At 41.7% G+C, this 26,422-nt stretch overlaps 2 protein-coding genes across 8 annotated transcripts in view; one reads left to right on the forward strand and one right to left on the reverse strand.

Moving 5' to 3' along the window:
• Positions 1 to 23,416, reverse strand: part of LOC133488281 (protein kinase C and casein kinase substrate in neurons protein 1-like) — a 53,029-nt gene extending 29,613 nt beyond the window's left edge. Inside the window, exon 1 of one of the 5 annotated variants that reach the window (XM_061795942.1) lies at positions 22,971 to 23,416. The gene's annotated coding sequence lies outside the window, so the exon portion shown is untranslated. Of the gene's footprint in view, positions 1 to 2,526; positions 2,888 to 12,599; positions 12,618 to 22,970 lie in introns of those variants that run through there. The other 4 variants (XM_061795970.1, XM_061795958.1, XM_061795950.1 and 1 more) reach the window with 4 other exon arrangements.
• A 136-nt stretch (positions 23,417 to 23,552) lies between these two features.
• smim29 (small integral membrane protein 29) overlaps positions 23,553 to 26,422 on the forward strand; it is a 10,557-nt gene continuing 7,687 nt past the window's right edge. The window contains exons 1-5 of one of the 3 annotated variants that reach the window (XM_061796003.1): positions 23,553 to 23,943; positions 24,087 to 24,333; positions 24,423 to 24,700; positions 25,391 to 25,416; positions 25,498 to 25,603. In XM_061796003.1, coding sequence (XP_061651987.1) covers positions 24,596 to 24,700; positions 25,391 to 25,416; positions 25,498 to 25,603 — 237 coding nt within the window. In that variant the 5' untranslated portion in view covers positions 23,553 to 23,943; positions 24,087 to 24,333; positions 24,423 to 24,595. The remainder of the gene's footprint in view (positions 23,944 to 24,086; positions 24,334 to 24,422; positions 24,701 to 25,390; positions 25,417 to 25,497; positions 25,604 to 26,422) is intronic. The other 2 variants (XM_061795992.1, XM_061795983.1) reach the window with 2 other exon arrangements.

Here is a 26,422-nt window from a genome sequence, read left to right on the forward strand (position 1 = left end):
TACAATGACAATAACGATATTATATATTATACTGCAAAGCAGTACTATTGCTGTCGTTACATTAACCTTTGTTCAGAGAATGCTAGTGTAGCGTGTAAGGCGTCTACAGTCACGCTTGTCACAAAAAAACTCACAAACTCATACTCGCTGGGAGTGCAAGTACACTGCAGAGACTCCGTTCATTGAACTCTCCTCACAAGTGAGCAGCGTAACACAACAGTCATCTCTTTAGCATGCCATCCCTGTGCCGCACTTTTCAGGCATGACTAAAGGCCTAGAGTCTAGTTCGCGACCTGATGGCGACTCAAGTCTCCGCTGGTTGTGGAGACGTCTCTGCGATGTCACCTGGAGACTAGCCGGGTCGCCAGGGAGTTACGGTAAATTAAAAGATGTTAGATATTTTCTGAGACCTTTTGGAGTCTTTTTCAAGTCCCCAGTAGGTCCCTGAGATGTCGCCGGAAGTAATTCTGTCCACAACTAAAGAGACGTCTCCATGAGATGTCTGCAAAATCTCAGGGACCTACTGGAGACCAAGGAGACTTAGCAGAGACATATGCGCTACTTCGGGCAAATTGGTTTCCACGAACGTCGCTCGATGTTTCTGCGACATCTCTGTGACATTGCGGGCGAACTGGTCTCTGCGAGACGTTACCCTGGTGAGAGGACAAGCAATATTTTGGTCACCTGAGTCACAGCGACCTCTCCGCAAGTGACATAGGCCCTTAATCGATTTATGCTCAGTGCAGCTGTTACACTAATGTAGCACTTGGATGAGAAGGATGAAGTGATAGAAAGGCAACTGTTATTGTATTACAGTCTTGGAGGCTATACTGGTGTACCAACAGCGCTAACCCAATATCAAAATAACGATATAAATGATAAACGGTTATATTGTACGGTAGACATTTTTATATCACACTATGTATATCGTTATGTCGTACAGATGTACTTCCACCCCACAATGAGTCATGAGAGATGACTGTCTAGACCTTTTTTTCCTTATACATTAAATTTCATCCTTGTGAAACTCCAAGGTGATCACCAAGGTGTGAAGGATGAGGCGGGCGCGGTGGGCAGGGGGTGGTGGTGGTGGGAGGTGTCCTTTTCTCTTTGTGACAACTCCCTCACCGCTTTGATTCAAGGGATTTGACCAAAATGTTATTATGGGAACACACACAATGCCTTTGTGACTAGTCCCAGTTTCACTAATTCGGCCAAATAGAATCTTTTAATAAATGCAGCAGTCAGTCTGCACAACTCACTGTTTCATGGAACACCACAGTGCAACTGAAGCAATTTCACAGACAGCTATACAGTATCCAAGTAAGAGGCAACTTTTGACTTTGGTTGCATCACTGCTTTATACTTGTTTTTATGTGTGTATTTCTGTTCTGTTTCATTCACTGAAATATAAGAGCGATTTGGCTATGAAACATATATCATTGTACTTTGCTTATCCAGTGTATCACACCTTGATATTCAGTATATTAAAAAAAGGGTCAAAAAGCTATATTAAGCAGGTGGGTAAATGTTAGTACTGTACATGTTACACAAACATGAAAATCCCTAGTTAGGTGAAGATACATTTGTGAAATTAAAAAGTTGAACTACTGGTACTTGTTTTACAATTTGCTCCACTGTTTTGAAACTGTTACCGTCCATATTTACTGAACACCAGATATTTATATAGACTTCGATAAGGAAAAAAATAAACATTGTGAGATTAGTCTAAAGCGCTCCACTGAGTTATTAATATACACTTGATTCATCTATGCGGAAAGTAGTATTAGTAGTAGTATTTTGACTGGAATGGAAAAAAACATTGAAAATGTCACAGAAAGGATTTGAAGAAAACGATAAACTGCAAGCCCAGAGACATTATTAATTAGTCATCTTGTCCTGTTATCACAAGATACCCTAAAGCACCGTGATAGTTAAGCAGTCATAATCTCAGCAATCATCACAAGGTGCTGGTCAAGCAGTTTGTCCATCAACTGAGCCATCCAATCAGCTTCTGCATTTGTGACGACAACACCTGGTGACGTTGAAGCCAGTTAAGCTTCTCTCGCCTGATGCCACAATCCCCTAACAAACCAAAGTGACGAGAAGCTAAAATTAACTCCCTAAAAAAAAAAAGCATGTTCACTGTACATTTTGTGTGCATACAAATGTAAATGGAAAGACAATAAGAGGACACTGAGCAGTCAGTCACAATGCACAATTTATAGACTGGTGACTCACAAGGCCGCAAAGCACAAAAACAATACATCCTACAGTACTGGGAGTGCCATGTGTCCCAAGAGATAGAGAAGAGAAAACAATAGTGGGAGGTGGTACTGTACTGTAATAAAATATGAAATCTCAACATCACATTCTCCAGGGCATTCACAGCTGAGGAGGTTGCCACGGTTACTGTTTCTAATACTACTCCCAATTCATCACAATAATGTCATATTCAAAGTATATTGCAACTACAGCTGTGAATGTACTGTATGTAACTAAACATTGTTCTACATATTTACTTACCATCATTGCCTCCATTAAAAAAAAACAGCAAAACACTCAAGAAGATTTGTGATTGTGTTGTCCAAATGTATCCCAAACAATAAGAGCTCTGACAGGTTAAAACAAATGTTCACATTGACCTCTGTTGTTAAAGTGAACCCAGAAAGGAGAGTGCAACCCAACAAGCATTTCTCAGAGGCTGAGAGATAATCCTGTTGTGTGCCACTTGAATAGCTTTAGAGGGGGAGGGAGCTCGGAGGGAAGAAGCGCAAAGGAGTGGATGGGACAGAAATGCGAGGTTGAAATGCAAATTGGCAATGGCCACGCGACAACTCAGGCAGAACGTCAGCGCGGCCATGGAAATGATAGCAGTTATGTACTTTAAGTCATGGAGCGGAAAAGACACACATATGCCTTTTGTGTTATTTTCTTGTCTATTTAATTATATGAATTACAATTTAGAAGATATAGCTGTCTCAACGTTTTGACGTTAAACACATCAAATTTAACAAGGGGTCAATAACACATAAGTAATGTTTGTACATCAGAAAAACTGTCCACGTGAGAATATAGGTGGTACTCTATTTATGCTGGACTTCCGCTCCTATGGCGGCAAAGTCACAAGTGCCACGTGACAATGTATTCTTACGTTGCTTTAAACTAGTCGATTGCATTCCTTGAAAATGTTGTATGTTGGGAAAGTAAACCGAGGACCCCTGTACTGTCATTTCTAAAGCCATTTTCCATTGAGACAAAAGGCTCAGCGCATACTTTGATTGAGTTTCTTCATACCAATTAAATTTGATGAGATACTTAGGCTGTATTTGTATCACAAGATGATATATCAAGTTGTGGTTGCTTGCACACTTGCTGCAGCCCCACCCACCATGTCCTGGAAAGAGTTTCACACTTTTAAGTACCAGGGCCAATCTAATATAGCAAACATGAAATGTTGTCCATCAATCCATCCATCCATTTTCTAAGCCGCTTATTCTCACAAGGGTCGCGGGAATGAAATGTGATTTGTTCAACTTCATGGAACCTAGTAATATCTGAGGTTCAGGTTTGCCCAATCGCTGGAAGTTGGTTTTGTAATCAGTATGTTCAGTACTCAGACACGATTGATGGAAGGAAAGGGCTGCCAAAATAATCATCCTATCCACCCACAGAGCCATCATTTCATCCATTAATTTGGTTTTCTTCATGAATGAGCTCACTATATAGTCCACTATATAGAGCATCCCTGCATGGGGAGTAGGGAGTAGTGAATGAGTGAACAATTTCAGACACAGCTTTGGACTGCAAGCGCAGAGAGAAAATGTTAATTAAATCCACAAGTAAAAGGAACTCTTGCGCAGGTTGACATGTTCCTGACACATTTGAGTGTCCACATTGAGCCACTTGTAGTGCTCAACGGGAACCACAACAAACACATAAGCTTATTACAGTAAGAAGATTTCATAGAGATGAACTAACTTTACCCTGCTGCACATTAACCCTTTTGACTGGTTACACAAAACAGTAAATTAGAGTTCAGATGTAAAATTATAATATTACTTATGATGTGGCTAAAATTTGCACAGGTGACAAGCTGTTAGATTGCACTGCGTGGGTGGTGTTTGAAAGGCACGTGTCCATCGAGGGCTAAAACTGGACACACTAGGCGCGGGACAGAGGGAGGTCTTTCATTGAGACATGGGTTTAGGCAGCGTGACACAGGGTCGACAGAGACAAACCAGGTGAGACAGCAGATTCCGGGTGGTGACAAGCAACAGAGATTGACATGGAGGTAGGGAGGGATGTGACATGAGGGGAGGCGAGGTGAAGGTGCGGGAATCCCAAGGAGCATGGTGAAGGTGGTCACACGGGTAGAAGAACCACGATGAGTCGGCTCTCGATTGTTGCCAGGAAACAGAGCTGCCTGGTGCAGATTTCGCCATCATTAAGATAACCGTCAGTCGGACGATGAACTACCGTGATTTATAGCGGCATTTATTTCCACCGAACATTAACATGTACAGAGCTACAGTTTAATCATGGAAAAAATGAAAAAGGGAAAGAGAAAATGCAGAAAGCACTGTCCCTAGTATCTGAACTGAGGATATTGTCATTGTCAAGAAGTAATGGGATGACAAAGAGTTTGCCGTTGGTCAACCACAATTTCAGTATGCACGGTAGGTTTTCACTTTAGACTAATAAAAAAAAATGTGTGATTTGTTTTAGCAAAACCAATTGAATTTTAAACGTTTTAACAAATTATCGATGTGGATGAGGTCTTGGAACAACTTCCAACAACAAATTCCTATCTCCTTAAAGGTTTCAGGTATTATTTTTACTTGTCAAAAAAGAAACCCTATTGGTTTTTTAATATTATCCACAGTGAGATGCTCATGATTGCAATGTGCAGGTTTTCTTTTGTTTTTTGGGCAGTGCTCGAGAAGAGGCGTAGCCATTTGGAGCCATGTGAGCAAACTACAGTATCTAAACATATAGTGCACTACTTTTATCTGTATGGGTTAATGCTACAAAACCACAGAAATACAGCAGAGAAACAACAACAAACAATAATAGGTTGCTCAACAATCTTGCCTGTTGATTTAGCCAAATGCAGCATGATATACCTGTATCTTATTTTTTTTCTGTATTTTTGTAGCCACCTTTGAGCTTTAATAAACATTGCAGCAGATTTTACTTTAGCTAATAATCCGTGTGCAACAGCGCACTCAGGACATTAGAGGACGTTCGCTTAAGGCTTGCTTGAGGTATGTTCACGTCCTTTTAATACGATACGGCTCGCAAGCAGGCAATAAAATGGTATGTAGCCTAGCAAGCTACTGCTAGCACTGATTGTTGTACGTAAACATGCTGCCGTTCTGTCGAATCATGCTCTGTTTCGGTGTGGGTGAAGTAATTTACTTGAAAATAAAGTAATTTAATTCCAGTAAGTTAGCACCCATTGTTTCTGTCATGTAAAGTTGATTTGACCTGACTGATTAGAATACATGATCTGACTAGAGCAGTGATTTCCAACCTTTATGGAGCCAAGGAACATATTTTACAATTGAAAAATCTCACGGGACATCAACAAACAAAAATGTCACAAAAAGTGGATACATTAATTACTGTATTTACTTCCTGCCATCTAATAGAAGACCATTCATTTGTTCTGTCTGTCACTATGCCTCACTGGCATAAATAGTTGAACAAAGATACATTATTTATTGTAAATATAATTTTTTGAGCAATTAAGTACACAAGTATATACAGTAAATGAACAGGTCATTTAAATAGACACATTCCTCCATCTTGTGATCGTTTTTTTTTTAAACTCGATGATCGGTGATCGGCCCCAAAAATCCTGATCGTGTAAAGCCTAGTTTTTATGAACACGCAGTGAAGGTACTCTTGGTCTAATGTAGTATCATAGCAGAAAATTGGTTTCACACAATTTAGACACACAAGAAATGTAATCTTTTCTCCACCTAATAAGTTTATGTGATGTCTTGTCCATGGAAAATGACAGCACATCATGAAGTAAATGAGGGCTGCACTCATAAATCCATCGATCTATGAGTGCAGGAATGTTGACAAACAGCATGGATGGTGAGCAGTGGTGGGTAGTAACACTACATTTACTCCATTCCATTTACTCAAGTCACATTTTGGATAAATTTTACTTGTCAGAGTAGTTTGAATGCACCATGCGTTTTACTGTTACTTGAGTACTTATGTTAAGAAGAATCGATACTTTTATTCCGTTACAATGATCCACATGCCGCTGGCTACTTTTATTTACCATTATTGCGGGCACGATCTATTTTAAGACTTCATCTTCCACTTCCACATAGGACGCTGTTGCGATAATCCAACGTGATCGCTCGTGTCATTTGACTTCAATTCACCAATCAGACGGGACAAGGCAGTCACATGACCGCACACAAACCCTTTGTGGGCCAATCATCCATCCATCCATTTTCTGAGCCGCTTCTCCTCACTAGGGTCACGGGCGTGCTGGAGCCTATCCCAGTTGTCATCGGGCAGGAGGCGGGGTACACCCTGAACTGGTTGCCAGCCAATCGCAGGGCACATAGAAACAAACAACCATTCACACTCACAGTCATGCCTACGGGCAATTTAGAGTCTCCAATTAATGCACGTTTTTGGGATGTGGGAGGAAACCGGAATGCCCGGAGAAAACCCACGCAGGCACGGGGAGAACATGCAAACTCCACACAGGCGGGGCTGGGGATTGAACCCGGGTCCTCAGAACTGTGAGGCTGACGCTCTAACCAGTCAGCCAATCAAAAGAACTTAATTTTGAGGAAAAAAAGCCGCGTGAGTGTTTACTTTACAGACTCTGAAAAACAGCAGCTTTATGATGCAAATAATGATTATGATGTAGTCTTGCGTCTGCCCAAACGTGGAAATTACAGCCCACTTGTAACTTGAGAAAACACCTTGGCGTAAGTGGCAGATGTTTCTATTGTTGTTTTGGCAGTGTAGATGGAAACATTAGCCTTATTTTATTATCATATATCACTGTAAAATGGGCGTCTTTTGGGGTGTGTGTCATGCTACAATCTTAAATCTCTCTCTCTCGCGCTCTGTCTCACACGCAACCGCACACACACGCAATCAATATGTCTGGTCAGCAAACAGCTTCTTCAATCAGTTATTTAAGTGACTAAAGCAAATGTTTTTGTAGGACCCAATGCATGTGTTGTTGGTTTCTGGGCACTTAAAAATTGAAATGTCGGCAGGTGTGTGTGGACTCCCATATATTACTGATTTATTCTTTTTAACTTGACGTTCATACTCTGATTTATTTTTTAAATCAGAAGTTACTCACCAGTTACTCTTGAGTACTGTTTTACCCTCACTCAATTAAATATTTGGAGGACTACTTTTTACTTGAGTCATATTATTCTAAAGTGACAGTACTCTTGAGTAAAATATTTGGCTACTCTACCCACCTCTGACGGTGAGTTAGCTTTACTGCAGCATGCCTCCTAGACAGGATCCAAATGTGGCTTGACGTTTCAGAATCTGAGATGATGCAGCTCCTCTCTCACTTCCCATTCGATAAATTCTAGCCTATCAAACATAAAGAGAATACCTGAGCTTCCCCCTGCAAGCTAACACAGATACCATGTTTAGCTTGTCAGCATGCAATAGCAAAATATCTGATGACGTTGCTTTCATTTAAAACCCTTTTTTTGCAGAGGAATAGAGGCCTTGTGTTGTGGTTCATGGCGTAAAACCAGAATAATATATAGGAAAGGGATGCCTGAGCTACCTTATCATGAATGCCTCCGGCGATGTTGCACCAGTCAAGATTCTGCATCATTCTTTGCCTTGTGAAGGATTTTCCCTCACGTCTTGTCCTTGTGAATAGGTAGTATTTTTTCTGTCTGAGTCAACCATAAGAAATACTGAATGTCAGACACGTATTCACCGGTTTGTGAATAAAAGGGACCCTAATTATTTATAAATAATATTCCTTAGAGCGGCGGCACGGTTAGAACGTCAGCCTCACAGTTCTGAGGACCGGGGTTCAATCCCCGGCCCCGCCTGTGTAGAGTTTGCATGTTCTCCCCGTGTCCGCATGGGTTTTCTCCGGGCACTCCGGTTTCCTCCCACATCCCAAAAACATGCACGAATTGGAGACTCTAAATTGCCTGTAGGTGTGAATGTGAGTGCGAATGGTTGTTTGTTTGTATGTGCCCTGCGATTGGCTGGCAACCAGTTTGGGGTGTACCCCGCCTCCTGCCCGATGATAGCTGGGATAGGCTCCAGCACGCCCGCGACCCTAGTGAGGAGAAGCGGCTCAGAAAATGGATGGATGGATGGATTCCTTATATCTTCAAAGGGATTTATCTTCAGCTGCTCCACAGAGAGGTCAAAGGTTATGCTAAGCAACAGGTTACATAGAGACATCGGGCCTCATTCACTAACCGTGTGTACGCACAGATTTGTACTTAAATCGTGCATACACACGTTTGAACGCATAAACCTGTGATTAATCAATATGTATGTATGTATATATAATCCATCCTTCCATTTTCTGAGCCGCTTCTCCTCACTGGGGTCGCGGGCGTGCTGGAGCCTATCCAGCTATCATTGGGCAGGAGGCAGGGTACAACCTGAACTGGTTGCTAGCCAATCGCAGGGCACATATAAACAAACAACCATTCGCACTCACATTCACACCTACGGGCAACTTAGAGTTGTCAATTAACCTACCATGCATGTTTTTGGGATGTGGGAGGGAACCGGAGAAAACCCACGCAGGTACGGGGAGAACATGCAAACTCCACACAGGCGGGGCCGGGGATTGAACCCTGGTCCTCAGAACTGTGAGGCAGACGCTCTAACAAGTCGTCCACCATGCCTGTATAATGTAATAGTACATGTTTTTGTTCATACTCTCCAAAGAAATTTAGAAGCTGATGTTGCGTACGGACGGATATCATCATTTCCTGTGCACTCACGTGCACACTGGCAGCCGGTCACCCGCACACCCCGCAGCCTCATTCTTATAGCTTTTGGCTTCAGGAGATTTTCTCTAACTATTTGGGAATATCCACAGATTCTCTCCCATTTACGAAGTGTCCCTGAATGCACCTTGTGCATGTAAACATGAATGACGGCCGCACTGAATCGGTTGCCAAATATAGCCCTAATCCCCAGACAAGCTGGCTCATATATAGTGTGTTCTGACAGGTTTTATCCTGGAAGTCCTTAACAAAACCTGCGACTCTTGAATGAAAATGAACTTTTGCTTGATAACCATTATTTGATGCCAGAATGAGCGCATTCTCAAAAACGTTCATTAGGCAGAAATGAACTAAGTTCACGTTTGCCCAAAATTTGAAGTAGTTCATGAACTTCCGCTCATTGAACTTGTTCAAGTACAACACTGGTTATAGTAACACTATTATGAATAAGTCATGCTACCAATGCAGCAGCAGTAGCAAGCTAACTTTGGCTTGTCTACAGTGCTAATGCTAGCTAAGTATTGCCAGCGCTACTTTGTTGAAGCTGGACAGAGTTCTCTGTGACCATTTACAGTGGTTACGGAAAGTATTCAGACCCCCTTAAATTTTTCACTCTTTGTTAAATTGCAGCCATTTGCTAAAATCCTTTAAGTTCACCCCCCCCCCCCCTCATTAATGTACACACAGCACCCCATATTGACAGAAAAAAAACTGAATTGTTGAAATGTTTGCAGATTTATTAAAAAAGAACAACTGAAATATCACACAGCCATAAGGATTCAGACCCTTTGCTCAGTATTTAGTAGAAGCGCCCTTTTGAGCTAATACAGCCATGAGTCTTTTTTGGGAATGATGATGTTTTTCACACCTGGATTTGGGGATCCTCTGCCATTCCTCCTTGCAGATCCTTTCCAGTTGTCAGGTTGGATTGTGAACGGTGGTGGACAGCCATGTTCAGGTCTCCCTAGAGATGCTCAATTGGGTTTAAGTCAGGGCTCTGCCTGGGCCATTCAAGAACAGTCATGGAGTTGAGAACCATTTCAAGGATGATCAGAAGAAATGGACAGCACTCATGTTAAATATATGAGCATCACAGCAAAGGATCTGAATACCTATGGCTGTGTGATATTTCAGTTTTTCTTTTTTAATAAATCTGCAAAAATTTCAACAATTCCGTTTTTTTCCTGTCAATATGGGGTTCTGTGAGTACATTAATGAGAGAAAAAATGAACTTAAATGATTTTAGCAAATGGCTGCAATATAATAAAGAGTGAAAATTTTAAGGAGGTCTGAATACTTTCCATACCCACTGTATCACAACTACACACTTTGATAATTGCATGCCACTATGAATTTGACAATAACGCTCATGCATGTCAGTGAGGGACCCAGCTTTTGTCAGACTTGAGTGGGTTGGGGGAATTAGTGAAGTTAGGCTAAAAACTGCAAACTCTCCATTTAATGCTGCTCTGAGTACTTACCAATAATGTCTATCTTCACTTTCTATAACTGACGTGTTGTTCTTTAACTGCAAAGTAGTTGAGACTTCATTTACAGTGCCTCTGCTGGCTCCAGCCAAGCAGTGCACACTATTTTACATCAACTGCTTTAAGACAAGCTTAATCAACAATCAAATCTCTATGATATATATATATATATATATATATATATATATATATATATATATAATATATTATATAATCTCTAATATGTAGAATTCCCCAATCCTTAGAACAAATACAACTTGTATCAAACAAAGGGAAAGCAAGAAAAAGGAACATGGTCATCAAATTATGTTAGTATGATTATAATATAAGTCTGTAACTGTCCATGGAGACAAGACATGCATACACATGAAGATAGATGGACATAAAGGTATAATCGGCATCGAACATTCCCACCACCTTCCTCAACCACCATTGTGTTACATCATCGATAGGCCGAACTATCCACTCACTATTGTATTGAGTTATGATATCATCCGGCGTCCCTGCATGATGCTGCAGTGGTTATGTAACAATCAAGGCTTTTGCCACCAGCCTCCAAGTGACAGCATGGAGGAGGCGAGAGGCGGTGGGGGAGACAGCGTGGGGGACAAATAGAGACAGGGAAACAGACTCAGTGTGATGGCGGCTGATGAAAGATTGAACTATGGAGAGACAGAGAAATACATTGATGTTGACACAGGTGGATGTAGTTTGAGGATAGAACATAGTTTTTGCATTCAAACATATCAGGTGTCTGCATTATTTTCATTAAGCTGCCTATTGCTGCACTGACTTCTGATCTTGTGAATTCTTGTACACTGCTTGAAGGTGGCGATGCACATTTGAGAAGAGTGGAGTGTGTGGGAGGTGGACACATTACAGATTAGTTCACTAACTAAAAATTAATGTACAAATCGCCCCATTTTTTTGTATGCACCAATATGAATACAAAATGACCTTTCAAATTTTGTTCCATAATGACTTTTGTTTGGTTGTCTTGAAGAATTGCTCTTTTAATTCAAATGTTGCATAAATCAGTAATTCAATTTAAAAGTCACATGGAATGCACATTGTCCTCATCCTTGTTTTTACAAATTATGTTAGAGGGATGGATTAGCCCTGCTATTAATTGGCGACCAGTCTAGGGTGTAGCCCACCTCTCACCCAAAGTCAGCTAATGAAAATGAAAACAAGCAGTATGAAAAATTGATGGATGAGGTGGAATTACTTGTGTACCAAATGGAAATGTCAAATTTCATGACTATAGGTAAAAAGATGTGAATTAATAACAGTGAAACGCTTCTCGATGTGCACATTTGTATCCCTATCAAAATGCTGCTAACAAGTACAGACAAAATTAGAAACAAATGACACAATTATTGACCTTAATTGCTGATCTTATTGCAAAAACCATTGTTCCAACTGAAACACAACTTAATTGATGCTTCACAGATACACAATTATTTAACCTTCTGGACATCTTGATCCAATCCAAACTCAGTGTATCATACTTTCCCGCTTCTCCTGTGATTTCAGCCTCTGGAGTCACTTTTTAGCATCTGTCACTTAAAGATCTGCTTGAGCTTATGACTCATCCAGTCCACCAATGAGGCAGGAGTTTCATGTGAGAGGGCAACAGCTTAACCTGACACAAGAACGCTAACCTATGCAGATCAGATGTAGGAAAAGAAGCGAGATCTCCATATTGCAAGTTGGCACATCAGTTATGTAGTCTTGATGACATGTAACCATTACAGACGAGACCTCACAAACTGCTTTGATGTGTCCTTTCTTGCAAATGTTTTTTTTTATTTTTTCAGCTTTTCTGTGTACAACGTAGGTTTGTGACATTACGTGAGTTTGTAGCCAATTGTCACACACTTAATCATGTGGTTCAAACAAAAACTGAATTCTTTAAAAAAAAAATCTCCTTTCAAAGGAACAACATGGATTATTCAACAAGGGTGGAGGGGAAATTTTCAAAACGTAATACTACGTTATCATTCTTCAAACAGTTCTGACTACGTTTGTATTGCTCCCTGTGTTTCTTCCAAGCATCATGTCAAAACCTTTCAACCAGCACACGGGAATATTTGGGACGAGAACGTACCTTCTCAACTAGTAATAAAACAGGTTCCCATTAACTGAGGAGAGTAATGTCTGTTGCCGATCTCCTGTGGATACAAAAGTAATGTCAAATCAACCGAACATGAACCCTTTCAAATCTATTTCATGGATACTGTAACATCTTCTTCTATTCCTTTCGGCTTGTCCCGTTCGGGGTCGCCCCAACGTGTCATCCTTTTCCATTTAAGCCTATCGCCTTCATCATCCTTTCTAACACCAACTGCCCTCATGTCTTCCCTCACGACATCCATCAACCTTCTCTTTGGTCTTCCTCTAGCTCTCTTGCCTGGCAGCTCCATCCTCATCACCCTACCAATATACTCTCTATCTCTCCTCTGGACTTGTCCAAACCATCAAAGTCTGCTCTCTCTTACTTTGTCTCCAAAACGACTAACATTGGCCGTCTTTCTGATGAGCTCATTTCTAATCCTATCCAACCTGGTCACTCCTAGGAAGCACCTCAGCATCTTCATTTCTGCCACCTCCAGCTCTGCTTCCTGTTGTCTCTTCAGTGCCACTGTCTCTAATCCGTACATCATGGCTGGCCTCACCACTGTTTTATGAACTTTGCCCTTCATCCTAGCAGAGACTCTTCTGTCACATAACACACCTGATACCTTCCTCCACCCATTCCAACCTGCTTGGACCAGTTTATTCACTTCCTTACCACACGCACCATTGCTCTGGACTGTTGACCCCAAGTATTTAAAGTCCTCCACCCTTGCTATCTCTTCTCCCTGTAGCCTCACTCTTTCCCCACCACCCCTCTCATTCATGCACATATATTCTGTTTTACTTCGACTAATCTTCATCCCTCTCCTTTCCAGTGCATGCCTCCACCTTTCTAACCGTTCCTCCACCCATTTCCTGCTTTCACTGCAGATCACAATGTCATCTGCGAACTTCATGGTCCATGGGGATTGCAGTCTAACCTCATGTCAGCCTATCCATCACCACTGCAAACTTTTCCTCCATTCCTCAGGCATCTTTTCACCCGCTAGAATTCTGTTGAACAAGTTGGTCAAAAACTCTACAGTCACCTCTCCTAGATGCTTCCATACCTCCACAGGAATGTCATCAGGACCAACTGCCTTTCCATCTTTCATCCTCTTTAACGCCTTTCTAACTTCCCCCTTACTAATCCTTGCCACTTCTTGGTCCGCCATACTTGCCTCTTCTACACTTTCTTCTCTCTCATTTTCCTCATTCATCAACTCCTCAAAGTATTCTTACCATCTATCCAGACTACTGGCATTTCCATCTCTATCCTTGATTACCTTAACCTGCTGCACATCCTTCCCATCTCTATCCCTCTGTCTGGCCAACCTGTATAGATCTTTCTCTCCTTCTTTATTGTCCAACCTGGCATACATGTCATCATATGCCGCTTGTTTGGCCTTTGCCACCTCTACCTTTGCCCCACGTTGCATCTCAATGTTTTCCTTTCGCCTCTCCTCGATCCTCTCAGTGACCCACTTCTTCTTAGCTAACCTTTTTCCTTATATGATTTCCTGTACTGTGAGGTTCCACCACCAAGTCTCCTTCTCTCCTTTCCTGCCAGAAGATACACCAAGTGCTCTGCTGCCTGCCACTCTGATCACCTTGGCTGCAGTGGTCCAGTCTTCAGAAGCTCCTCCTGTCCACCGAGAGCCTGTCTCACCTCTTCCCGAAAAGCTGCACAACACTTGTCCTGTGTCAGCTTCCACCACATGGTTCTCTCCTCTGCCTTTGTCTTTTTAATCGTCCCTCCCACCACAAGACTCATCTTACACACCACCATCCTATGCTGTCAAGCCACACTCTCCCCTACCACTACCTTACAGTCAGTAACCTCCTTCAGATTACATCGTCTGCACAAGATGTAATCCACCTGCGTGCTTCTACCTCCTTGTAGGTCACCCTATGTTCCTGTCTCTTCTGGAAGAAAGTGTTCACTACGGCCATTTCCATCCTTTTGGCAAAGTCTACCACATTCTGTCCCTCATGTTTCTTTCCTGGATGCCAAACTTACTCATCACTTCTTCATCACCCCTGTTTCCTTTACCAACATGTCCATTACAATCTGCATCAATCAAGACTCTCTCTCTCTGTCTGGGATGCTCAAAACTACATCATGAAACTCCTTCCGGAATTTCTCTTTCACTTCTCAGTCACATCTCAGCACTGTATTTTTCAAACAAACAAATAACATTGCTGATAGATTGAACTGGATAGTTTATGCGTGGGCAATCTATTTTGTAAAATTGTATTGATGTCTTATTTTGCATGCTATTTATATTATATATTTCAATTTCCAATATCCACTATCCATCCATCCATTTTCTGAGCCGCTTCTCCTCACTAGGGTCGCGGACGTGCTGGAGCCTATCCCAGCTATCATCGGGCAGGAGGCGGGGTACACCCTGAACTGGTTGCCAGCCAATCGCAGGGCACATACAAACAAACAACCATTCGCACTCACATTCACACCTACGGGGAATTTAGAGTTGTCAATTAACCTACCATGGATGTTTTTTGGGATATGGGAGGAAACCGGAGTGCCCGGAGAAAACCCACGCAGGCACGGGGAGAACATGCAAACTCCAAACAGGCGGGGCCGGGGATTGAACCCCGCTCCTCAGAACTGTGAGGCAGACGCTGTAACTGGTCGCCCACCGTGGCGCCCAATATCCACTATTGCTTGTGAAATGACAGAAACGTCCCCATTGTGGGACTAATAAAGGTTATCTTATATAACTAATATTTATTATTAATAATAATATAATATTAATATATAACCTGACCTCGTTTTCAAATGACGTCTCCAGCAGTGACGTAGTATAATTTATTTCCGGTTCAAGAGACGTATTGTGAGGCAGTGAATTATTTTTCATTTATACCTGTATCTCCAGACGTGTATTAATTGGATTGTTATTTGTTTTTGTTCAAACTTGGTTACTCTCTGCTATAACGTGATTCCAGCCAGACCTATGTGACAAGTGAACTGTATAACCCAATCACTTATTTCGGTGTTTTGCGACTTCATGACACGATAGCTTAGCAATTAGCATCATGCTTTTCCATCTTTGCCTACCCACTCCTCGCCCTCCATGATGACGTAAACGATACAAAGAAGCTTGGTAAGAAGTGTAGCTTGTTCGCTACCAATGGCGGCGATAATTTAGTGACTTACAATGCGTTGACACCAGACGCAAAGAGAGCATTCGTCTCCACGGCTTGTAAGGTGAGACGGGCGGTCGCGTAATAAAATAGTGTCCCACCAAGCAGCTTTTTTCCTCTATTAACTACTAACCGGTGATGTCGGACGCTGGATTTTTTTCTTCCCCAATATCCGGAACAATCGGTGTTACGGCCGTAACAAGTCAGCGTTAAGTGATGTCCTGAACAAAATAACGTTCTGTAACATTTAGCAGCTCTGGTGAAGAATGACATACAGTATTATGGGTCTGTTAAGAAACAATTTGAGGAAACTACATGGTTTGTATAAACAGTGAAAGAAAAAATGAGCTCTTGACAAGTTGCTAATTAGAAAAGATTACAGTATGTATTCTTTTTCAGAAGGTAAAATGTGTAATTAATCAGGAATAAAGAATCCTGTTTTTTTTAAATGACAGGTATCCAAATTGTAGTCCCTCAATCAGGCCACTTTGGCAAACATATCCACCTTTAAATCATACTAAAGTATAACTGTTAAAGTAGCAATGTGACAAGATTTTCCAAAACTGACAAGTCTGTCAGACTGCTGCGTGTGGTTTGAATGACCACTTCAACCTGAGTACAACGCATCAATAATATTGAAAATTGGATGATGACTTTGCAGAGAAATTGAGCTTTTTATGTCAGAAAAAAAGTTTTTTTGGAAAAGGTTTTTGTTATGTCGGCTATATAAAATCTGGTCAAAAAAAACACCTTCAAATTAGAGTAAAGCAGTATAACGCGATTATTTCTCAACATATCTCCTTGACTTTTTCATTTCGTCTGCTACATGGGGAACCCCTTCTCCAATTGGCTGCCAAGTTTCAGTTAAAAATATCCAGCAATCACTCATACGAGCCAAAATTCCAAAGGGGTTTTCTCCAAGTAAACTAGTCAAAATTAATTTCAAACGGCGTCGCATGCCCTAAAAACTGGACTTAAATAGCATAAATGGTGGCTGGGGCATCTGATTCGGATGCCTCCCGGACGGTGAGGTGTTCCGGGCACGTCCCACCGGGAAGAGACCCCGGGGACGACCCAGGACACGCTGGAGAGACTACGTCCTTCGGCTGGCCTGGGAACGCCTCGGGATCCCCCCGGCAGAGCTGGATGAAGTGGCTGGGGAGAGGGAAGTCTGGGCGTCCCTGCTAAAGCTACTGCCCCCGCGACCCGACCTCGGATAAGCGGTAGCAAATGGATGGATGGATGGAACATTATTCGTGAGAAGAGCATTGTGGGCAGTAGAATCGGTCATTTACTTCAGTCATCAATTGTTTTTTCGTAAATTTATTTTTTATGGAGGATTTTTAGAGGCGTCTGATGTTCTCATTCCATGTTCCATGTTGGGGGGGGGGGGGGGGGGGGTTAAATTCCAATAAGATGGTGGACACTTATCACATTGCTACTAAAGCAAGTTAATACTTTCTGTATTATAAAAATTCAAACATCAATTGAGAGATGTAACATTATCATCACTGATACATTTTACAACTCTTCTACTTGGCAAACACATACACTCAATCCTCATCTGCTTTTCAGTTTTATAACGTTGTGAGTCATACATATTTTACTTTTAGATGGTTGGGTATAGGGCTGGGCGATATAGACAATATTTCATATCTCGATATTCGTGCCAGATATCTCGATAACGATGCGATAACGATATCACTATGGATTCAGTGAAAACTACGATTTATTCATTTTTTTGATAAAAAGCAAAATATAAATTCAAAAGGATGTGGAAAGTGCAGTTTTTCTCATTAGAACATAGTGACAGTCATCAACATTAACAAAGTCAGCAATAAATACAAAAGAAAGTGTAATGTGCAGTTTTTAAATTGGAACTTATTGACAGTCATCGATATTAACAAAGTCAGCAATAAATAAAAAGATAATTCAACTAACATTGTACTGCAACTCAGCTTTAACGATAACAATCTTATGCTACAACAGAAGCAGGTGTTTGTTGTGCACGTGGGTGTGTGTTAACTGCATCAATGTCTGTACTGTACCAATTTACGCATGCATGTGTGAAGAAGCATTTCGTAACTTTACAGTCCTAAAGATTCTTTGCCAGGAACACCAGTTTGTTTATCATGTCTGGCTTTAGACAGGACCCCTCACAACTAACAATGTTGCCTGATATACTGAAAATTCTCTCTGATGGAGAGCTGGTGGCCTCCACGCACAAGTACTTTCTTGCCATGTTACTCAGTAGAGGAAAGTTGATTTTGTGTGTTCTCCAGCACAGAAGGGGTTCGTTTGCATTGTTAATTGTGGAGGACTGCATATAGGCAGTTAGTTCCGTTTCCATGGCAACAATGGGATCTATTGGTACTGTGGCATTGGCAGTGGAATCCTCAAAGAAGCTTGCGAAAGACTTCTTTGCCTTCTTGGTGGGTGGGGGTGAAAATTCTTCCACTATTGTGCACTCAGCAGAATTCTAGAAAGCAGTGAAAAAAGAAATAAATATTATTATGTTTTTGTTGAAATATTATACAGCAGTCTGGTCACATAATAATGATAATCTCTGTATGAAGAACAATGATCAGCTCAATTTAAACTCAAACCATTACTAAATTGTAAGATAATACATTTATATACAATGAACTGTTTTCATTTAATCCATTCCAACCTTTAGAGTGAACTTCCATTACCTTCATCTCTGACACCAGTCTAGCTTTTATGATGGGGATGTTGTGAACACTAACGTACTGTGTCTTATATCTTGGATCTAAGAAGCATGCCACATCCAGGAGCTCTTGTGTGTCTCGATCTTCATATTTACTATTCGTGTACTCCAACATTTGACACTCAGTTATGAGTCCATGGACTGGAAGGTTGAGGCGCTTCTGGGCTTGCTCACTCTCTCTTCTTCCAGATGTGTGAGAAGTGGCACACCAACTTTTTGCAGACACCTGTTGCATGGCTGATCTGGTTGTCACTTCTCACTGCATTATCTAGAGAAATAGATGTACAATATAAGACATAAATATATTACAACACAGATAAATAACCAAATTAAAGCAGATTAATTTTTTCATCTCACACTCTCTTGCTTTCTCACACACACACACACACACATACACACACACACACACATAAGATAGAGATGTGTCACACACACAAGATAGAGATGTGTCACACACTCACCCATTTCTCTTTCTTCTCTACAGTTATTGAAATAAACACAGCAAAACGTACCTATTTCGAGGTGTAGCCTGTGTCCAAAGTACTGAAGTCCAGCCATTCACCTCCAACGCCTTGATCATGTTGGATGCATTATCGGTGGTCACGCAAAACCTGTTGGTCCTCCTTCAAATCCCACTCCGCTAACGAACCTCTCATCTCATGAGCTATATTCTCTCCAGTATGATCCCCGGGGGAAAAGGACGTATGTAGACATCGGGTCTTGAGTTCGAAGTTCGTATTTATAAAATGGACTGACGTACGGTTCAGTTGTCCGGTTCGACCACAAGTCCGTGGATGTGGCAAAATAATCTATCATGGAGCTCGGATTCAACATTCATTTTACTTTCGTTGTAAAGTTTTGGAATCGCCACTCGATTAAAATGTGACCAGGATGGTATTTTCTAACGTTTGTCCAGCGTGTGAAGCATTTTCTGCAAGCCCACTTTTGTGACCCTGTACACGGGTATCATGTCTTTTGCTATGTGGTAAGCTATAGCATCTGTAATGTCTGGTGCCTGGTGGACGTTGATTCATATGGCGTAACTGCTGAACGCATCCGCAATCGAACTTTGTTTGGGCATCACTTGGGATGCCCGAGAAGTTGCCACATTTATTCTCATTGCGCTACACTCCTCATTTAGTACGCGGTGATGTTGTTTCAAATGGTGAAACATGTTCATTGTGCTACCTTGCGTCGTAGCAATTTTCTTCAAGCAAGTCCTGCACAAAACCTTGCTCTGCTGTAAATCCTATTTTCTAAATCCAAAATACCTCCAAATAACTGAAGATGACTTGTTCTTGCCTACTAAATCTATCAAGCAGATACTGCACCGAGCTTACTTGCCGCACTCATCTTTTTTTAAAAACAATTTTATTTTTACTTTTCCTGGAGCGGGCGTATGGTTTGTGTGTGCCTGGCCCGCCCGCCGTCAGATGATTGTCATTGGCTGGCTGTCGATCAACGCAAAACTCTAAAGGGCGTATGTGGTTGGTTGGCCTGTACATGCAGCGCGAGCCTGAAAAGTCCACACGGTTGGTGTGATACTATTTTAATTTAGCTAAAGATATGATAACGATATATCGCCCAGCTCTAGTTGGGAAGCACCTTTGAGAAATGGGGTAACATTTTGCAAATTGTGACAACATCAGGAAGGACATTGAGTCCAAGAAGTAGTATCAGCATCCTTTTACATGCTCCTATCTTGTCTTTATTGCATTCCTAATGAATGCTGATGATAGTATAATGAGTTCAGTGGCTTCTGTCTGTTGTTGTATTTTCTGCATTTCTATGTGGCTAATGAGGACATCTACGTAGCCATATGCTGAAGATAAGGGAGAGTAAATGATAAATGGACGGGGCGACTTTCACACAGAAGCGCAATGAAGCTGACTCATCTCGAGATATGAGCAACAACTGCGAGCCACATCTACTGATTCTGGCACAACGCATGTTGAAATGCCGAGCCACTTCATTCTGCAGGTATTATTCATGTAAGGATCCTAATATTACCACAGGAATGCCATTCGGTGTAGAAAAACCAACAAAAATTGTCAACCATTTTGCAGCTTAGTGACAAACAAGGAATTGAACCTCAAATATCCAACTGCACAAAATTAGTCTCTAAGATTCTTTCCATCGTTGGACAGTAAGAAATCAAGCAAACAATTCCTGCATATCAACAAAAAAGCATGATGAGCAAATTCACGTGCAACTTTGTTTATCTGACAAGCATTTGGAGTAAAAGCATAGCTGATGCAAAGTATACTCAATGTGATTCTGTCCACTGCCTCCACCAAGGATAGTCTTCCCCCATGTGTGCTCTCTGTTTGTGCGTCACCCCTTTTCTCACACCCTGTCAGACACTGTTATCTCCACCTCTAACAGTCGAACTGCACTCACCAACTCTTTATATCGCAGGGGATTTGGGGATGTAAAATGAAAATAAAAAACTATTTCTCACATTGTCCTCTGTGGCCTGCACAAATGATGTGACAACAACATAAAGGTCACAATGAAGCACTATGTTGCTCCAGGTGACATCATCAATCCACCTTTCAAGAGTTCTCCCAAGATTAAAAAAAGCAACTAAAATACAGTAACTTCAAACACTCCTGCTAATCCATCTGTTATTATGGTCAGAAAAGAAATCCGAGAAGGTGGGGATTAAAACACTAAAACAAACAATTTAGGTAGTGGCACCCATGTGTGAGCTTCACTGATCTGCTGTAGGAGCAATTAGAATTGTTATGTGAATGCTATGAGATAAATGCAAAGATCAAATCTGTGGTGACAATGACTTCTTCAATAACCTGCCTGACATGTAAACAACATCCAGACAGTAGCTGTGGAGATAGATTAGATAGATAGATAGATAGATAGATAGATAGATAGAAGTACTTAATCATTCTTCCCCTGCAATAAAATGGAATTACCCTCCCTGATGGTATGACCGTGGTCTTGTCTTTCTTGGGGGCACCTTGGCTCTTGGCAGACACCCACCCAGGCAAATGGAGCATTCAGAACGTCGGACAGTTCTGGAGTAATTGACCTGTCCGTCATCTGTTGCGTCACCCTTTGAAAAACGACTGATCTCGGTTGAAAACAACACACACAAGTGCCCTTAAGGGTGGTATATGCTTCTTGTGAGGAGACTGTGTATATCAGGGGTGTCAAACTCATTTTTGTCACGGGCCACATCGCAGTTATGACTTCCCTCGGAGGGCCGCTACAACTGTGGACCCATATAAATGAAAGATTACCTCATACACTGTAATTACAGTATACACAACACATTGATGAATAACCAGTTTTGAAATCAGAAGCCTATGAATACATGGTTTTCAACTATTACATTTCTTTTCAAAGGGGGATTGGTTAAAAAAAATGCTTGCAAATATCTCAAATGTATTACACCAGAACACAAATAGCGATTTTGATTTGCTTTCACGGGCCACATAAAATGATGTGGCGGGCTGGATCTGGCCCCCGGGTCACCAGTTTGACATCTTGGTGTATATGATTTAGGGCTCGGATGGTGTTATTTGTGAGCTGCAGCATTTCCTGCGGACAAAATGTTAACCAGCCAGCCCCTTAAAACAGACCATGTGTCACACCTTCCGCCTCATATATCAAACGCGTAAATGTGGCTGCAGAGTGATGTTTCAATCAGTTGTATGCATTGGTGCATTTTAGACGATTTAAAAGACCACATACAGGATGTGCCTCTGCTCCTGCTCGTTGGCCATGCAGAGAGGCAAAAAAGAAAAACAATGACGCGAGAGATGGCTCCTCGCTGAGCTGGCAAGCAATTACATAACGCCACAGCGGAGCGCTCTCATTTATATTCCTGTCCTCTACACATAGAAATCCACCCAAAAAACATAACACGTAGTGAATATACACTACTATTAAACAGCTATTGTTATGCTTGTCGTTTCATTCACATTTTCTCCCCATATGGTGCCTGGAAAGGAGAAGAAATTGAATACAAATGTCCTTCCGTTCCAGACATGGCCACCATCTCTATTTACTACAACAACATGGCAATAGCCTTTGAGGACGCCAGCTGACCCTATGTTTTTTGCAGAAAAATACATTGAATCGCCATTGCAATTTGCCCACGAGCACATCACTTCAAATAAATACATTTAAAAAAGGATTGCCTTTAATTACAAAGTAGGTGATATCAACGGTCTGCGCGCTAAAACATTTTAACTCCCTAACGAGCAACAAAGCCGACATGACGCAAGGTGCTTCTCTTGAAAACAACGCCGTTTACAATGAAGCATGCATAATTTAGAGGCTACAGCATTGCCAATGAAAGTGCATTATGGCCGCAGCGCGGCGGTGAAGGGATAACGTTGGCAAATGATGTGATGAGATTCTTCTCCCCAAGCTTCAGCCTTGCGGAAGGATGCTGTTTTATTGCGGATCAAAAAGAGCGCAAAAGGTGGCTCGCTGGCTTACCAGATAAACGCAGCTTGCCGAGGTGCACCGAGTCAAGCCTAGCCGTGTCTGGAAATGAATCAGTATTTCCCCTTGCGGTGACAGAAGGTGACCCTGCGTCCTCCGCAAGACTCTGCAGCCTGATCACGATGCACGCAGCAAGACCGAGCTCCACAGCACAGGCGCGACGCGGGAGAATGGCCCCGCGCTTTCTTTACAATGGACCACACAAATTGGCTGCAAGAGGGGGCTGACGCAACTAATTTATATTAGTAGTATTATTGTTATTATTATTATTATTATTATTATCTCTGTTTCTTTTTTTTCTTTTTTTGTAAATTCAATTTCCAATGATAATCATTGTTTTAAAGGAGGCATCTGCAAGTGCGACTGAGTCCGTTTTAGATAAATAGCAATTTTATGTGAACATAAAGTGGCTTTTTCCACATTTAGGTAAAGTGGGAGTTTCAAGCATGGGGAGAGCCCCAAATACGACTTCTACTTTCATAACCAATCACCGAACAGATAGGAAGACGGGGGCGTCACCTATGTCCTTGACAATCACGTCCACATGGCACACACCGCATGGGGTGGTCTGTGGGTGGGGATGGGGTCTATGGATGTATTTGACGAGCCCTCTCACTGGAAGCATGTATGGTGCGCAAATGCTGCACATGCACACGTTACATGGATCCACCGATTACTAGGCAACGAAGGGAATCAAAATCAACCAAAAACGTGACTTTGCTCAGCAAATGTGTTTGTGTCTCCTACCTCGTACAATGGTGGATCGATTATCATGCAAATGAATGTTAAAATACAAGATATCAGCAATGTTTGACCTGTAGTAAGTAGTGGACTCCCATTGTCAACTACTACTGCATGTTGTCTTATTTTGAAGGAGGAAACACCACTGTTGCCGTCGCTGCTACTGCTAGCTTGCAAAAGATAAGCTGCGGAAGCAATGCAAACAAATTGACGTGATTCACGGAAGGTGAGTGAGAATTCAAATCGTTTTCCTTCCAAAACGAACGACGCGCCGAGTGTAGCCAGTGAGAAATGAACAGTAGCTTTACGGAGGTGGCTAGCCTGCGGGGGTTTACTGGCTGAAATAACTTTATTTAATTTTTTTGTTAGGCATTAGCTGCAGCTAAGTTAGCTCAAAGCTAATGGATTTGGATGCGCGACAGTGTGGGGCGCTTTTCAAGCCGGAAGTGCGTTGTACACACAGCGTCCTTCCTAAATCGTGCTGCGTTGAGTGCAAGTCAAGCAGGTAGCCACACTTGAGTATCCCCGCAGCGAGGACGTCGCATGTTCGTTTTTGGGAGAAAGCTTGGAATTTAAAATCCATGTCAGCTTATTTCTTTTGCAATCAATCCCAAGCGTATGTATTTGTTTCATTATGTTCTGATGTTATTAAAATGTAGTGACATGAACTGTGTGCTGATAAATGGCCTGTGTGGTTTGTCCCAGGTAGGAGCAGTGATATCATGTGGGAGTCACATGAATGAAAAGGATGAGGCCTGATCAACAAGGGAGCATCTTGAGGAGAGAGCCCACTGCACACTGTGTGTCCCTGGGTGGGGGTTTGCTGTAAAGGTCCTGCATAAGCAGCCCCCTGTAGACCCTTGCCCTGATTGTATGCAATGAATAGTACCACTCCGTCCCCCACCATTAATGGGGACGTGGCGGTCGGCTATGTGTTGGTGCCGTTCTTCCTCATCACCATCATTGGAATAGCTGTAGCGGTGGTAAGTTCGCAGATGACTTCCAGTAAAAACCCTACCTACCTAACAACCACCCAACCAACGGTTCTCAAATGTAGTGACACCTAAAAAAAAAAACTTAGCTCTCCAGGTACCACCATCAAGGCCATAATTAAAATACAATCGTGTTAATCGAAAACAAAACAGGCTTTAGTCCTAAAAAGTATATTTAATGTTACTGTTAGCCACTGTAATGTTATGCACAGTTTAAACAATAAGACTGAGCTTAAATATAGGGAAAACATTTTAAATAATTCTTAATTAACCTTTATTAGTAGTTTTAAATGAATCTACCTAAATCAATGTTTAAAAACAAACAGCTCATGAAAATCATCCAAATGTATTGAAGTTAAATACAACTGAACTGTACTCAGGCCGGATTTTTTTTCCACATATGAGAATGAGCCCACGTACCCTCCTTTGAGAATCACTGACCACTTGTCCTCATTTGGGTCATGGGTGACCTGCAGCCTTTCCAGATGACTTTCAGCAAGAGTTGGTTGTCGGTCAATCGCAGGGCACATATAGACAAAGAACCGTTCATCCTCACAGTTACACTGATGGACAGTTTTTGGTTAACCTAGAATGCACATTTTTGGTTGCACTTAAAGCACACCTTGTATGGTCAGACATGTTTGATTGATAGCGTATTTATATTTCTATCTTCTGTTTCAGATCTTGTACATTCGTAAAAAACAGAGGTAAAGATGCAGTCTCCTGTTTGAGATGAACCTGTTCGCTATGATTTATGTTTCTGAATTTGCTCTGTGTTGTCTTCTCAGACTTGACAGACTTCGGCATCAGTTGTTACCAATCTACTCATATGACCCCTCTGAGGAGGTGAATGAAGCTGAACAAGAGATGCTGTGGCGAGAAGAGGACACCAGAGTAAGGCACACTTACGTTATTCACTGAAACCATGTTGGTTATTTTCTGTTTGTTTTTTTAATTGCACACTTTTACAGATACATTTCTGTGTGTTTTTTTTAATGTATCTGTGGTTTTCCTTGGTTGCTTCATCTACTCTTATGCGGCGAGTCCGTTACTGTTGGTTCTCAGAACTCAGTTCCTCCAATGTGTAGGAAAATAGCTGTAACATGTTGATAGAAGAAAGTAGAATGTTTCAGGGACTGTTTTATTTGCTAGCATCACATCCAGTGTAGTGTTGAATTTTATGAAGACGTAATTGTGTCTTAAGCATGATTATTTTTTTTTTTGTTAGTTTTTTGTCTGCTTTAAGAACACGTGTGCTAGGATCGGTACCATCAAGTGGTAATTCTGTTGATTTCAGCTGTATGAAAAGAATAGGCCAAACATACATGAATTAATTTTCTGTAGCTCATGTCTTTGCTGGTGCCCTGGCTGAGCTGGAGCCTATCCCAGGTGAATTCTGGCGAGGGGTGGGCTAGACCCTGAACAGGTCTTAGTACCAGTCAATCACAAAATACATAAAGACAATTAACAGCTCACAGTCACACATTTTAGAGTTGTGAGTTATGTTTTTGGAATGTGAAAGGAAGCCAGACAGAATACCTGGAGAAAACCCAGGCAACCCTGCGGAAAACATGAAAACTCTACAGAGGAGCCAAGATTTAGAACCCAGAACTTCCCAACTATGAAGCAGCTGTGCGAACCACCAATACACCAAACTGCCCAGAACCTTTTGCTAAATTAGCTGTCTTGTACCAATTGGGCAATTTTGGTGTC

This window comes from Phyllopteryx taeniolatus, chromosome 1 (assembly GCF_024500385.1).
Source record: "Phyllopteryx taeniolatus isolate TA_2022b chromosome 1, UOR_Ptae_1.2, whole genome shotgun sequence".
NCBI classification, from domain to species: Eukaryota; Metazoa; Chordata; class Actinopteri; order Syngnathiformes; family Syngnathidae; genus Phyllopteryx; species Phyllopteryx taeniolatus.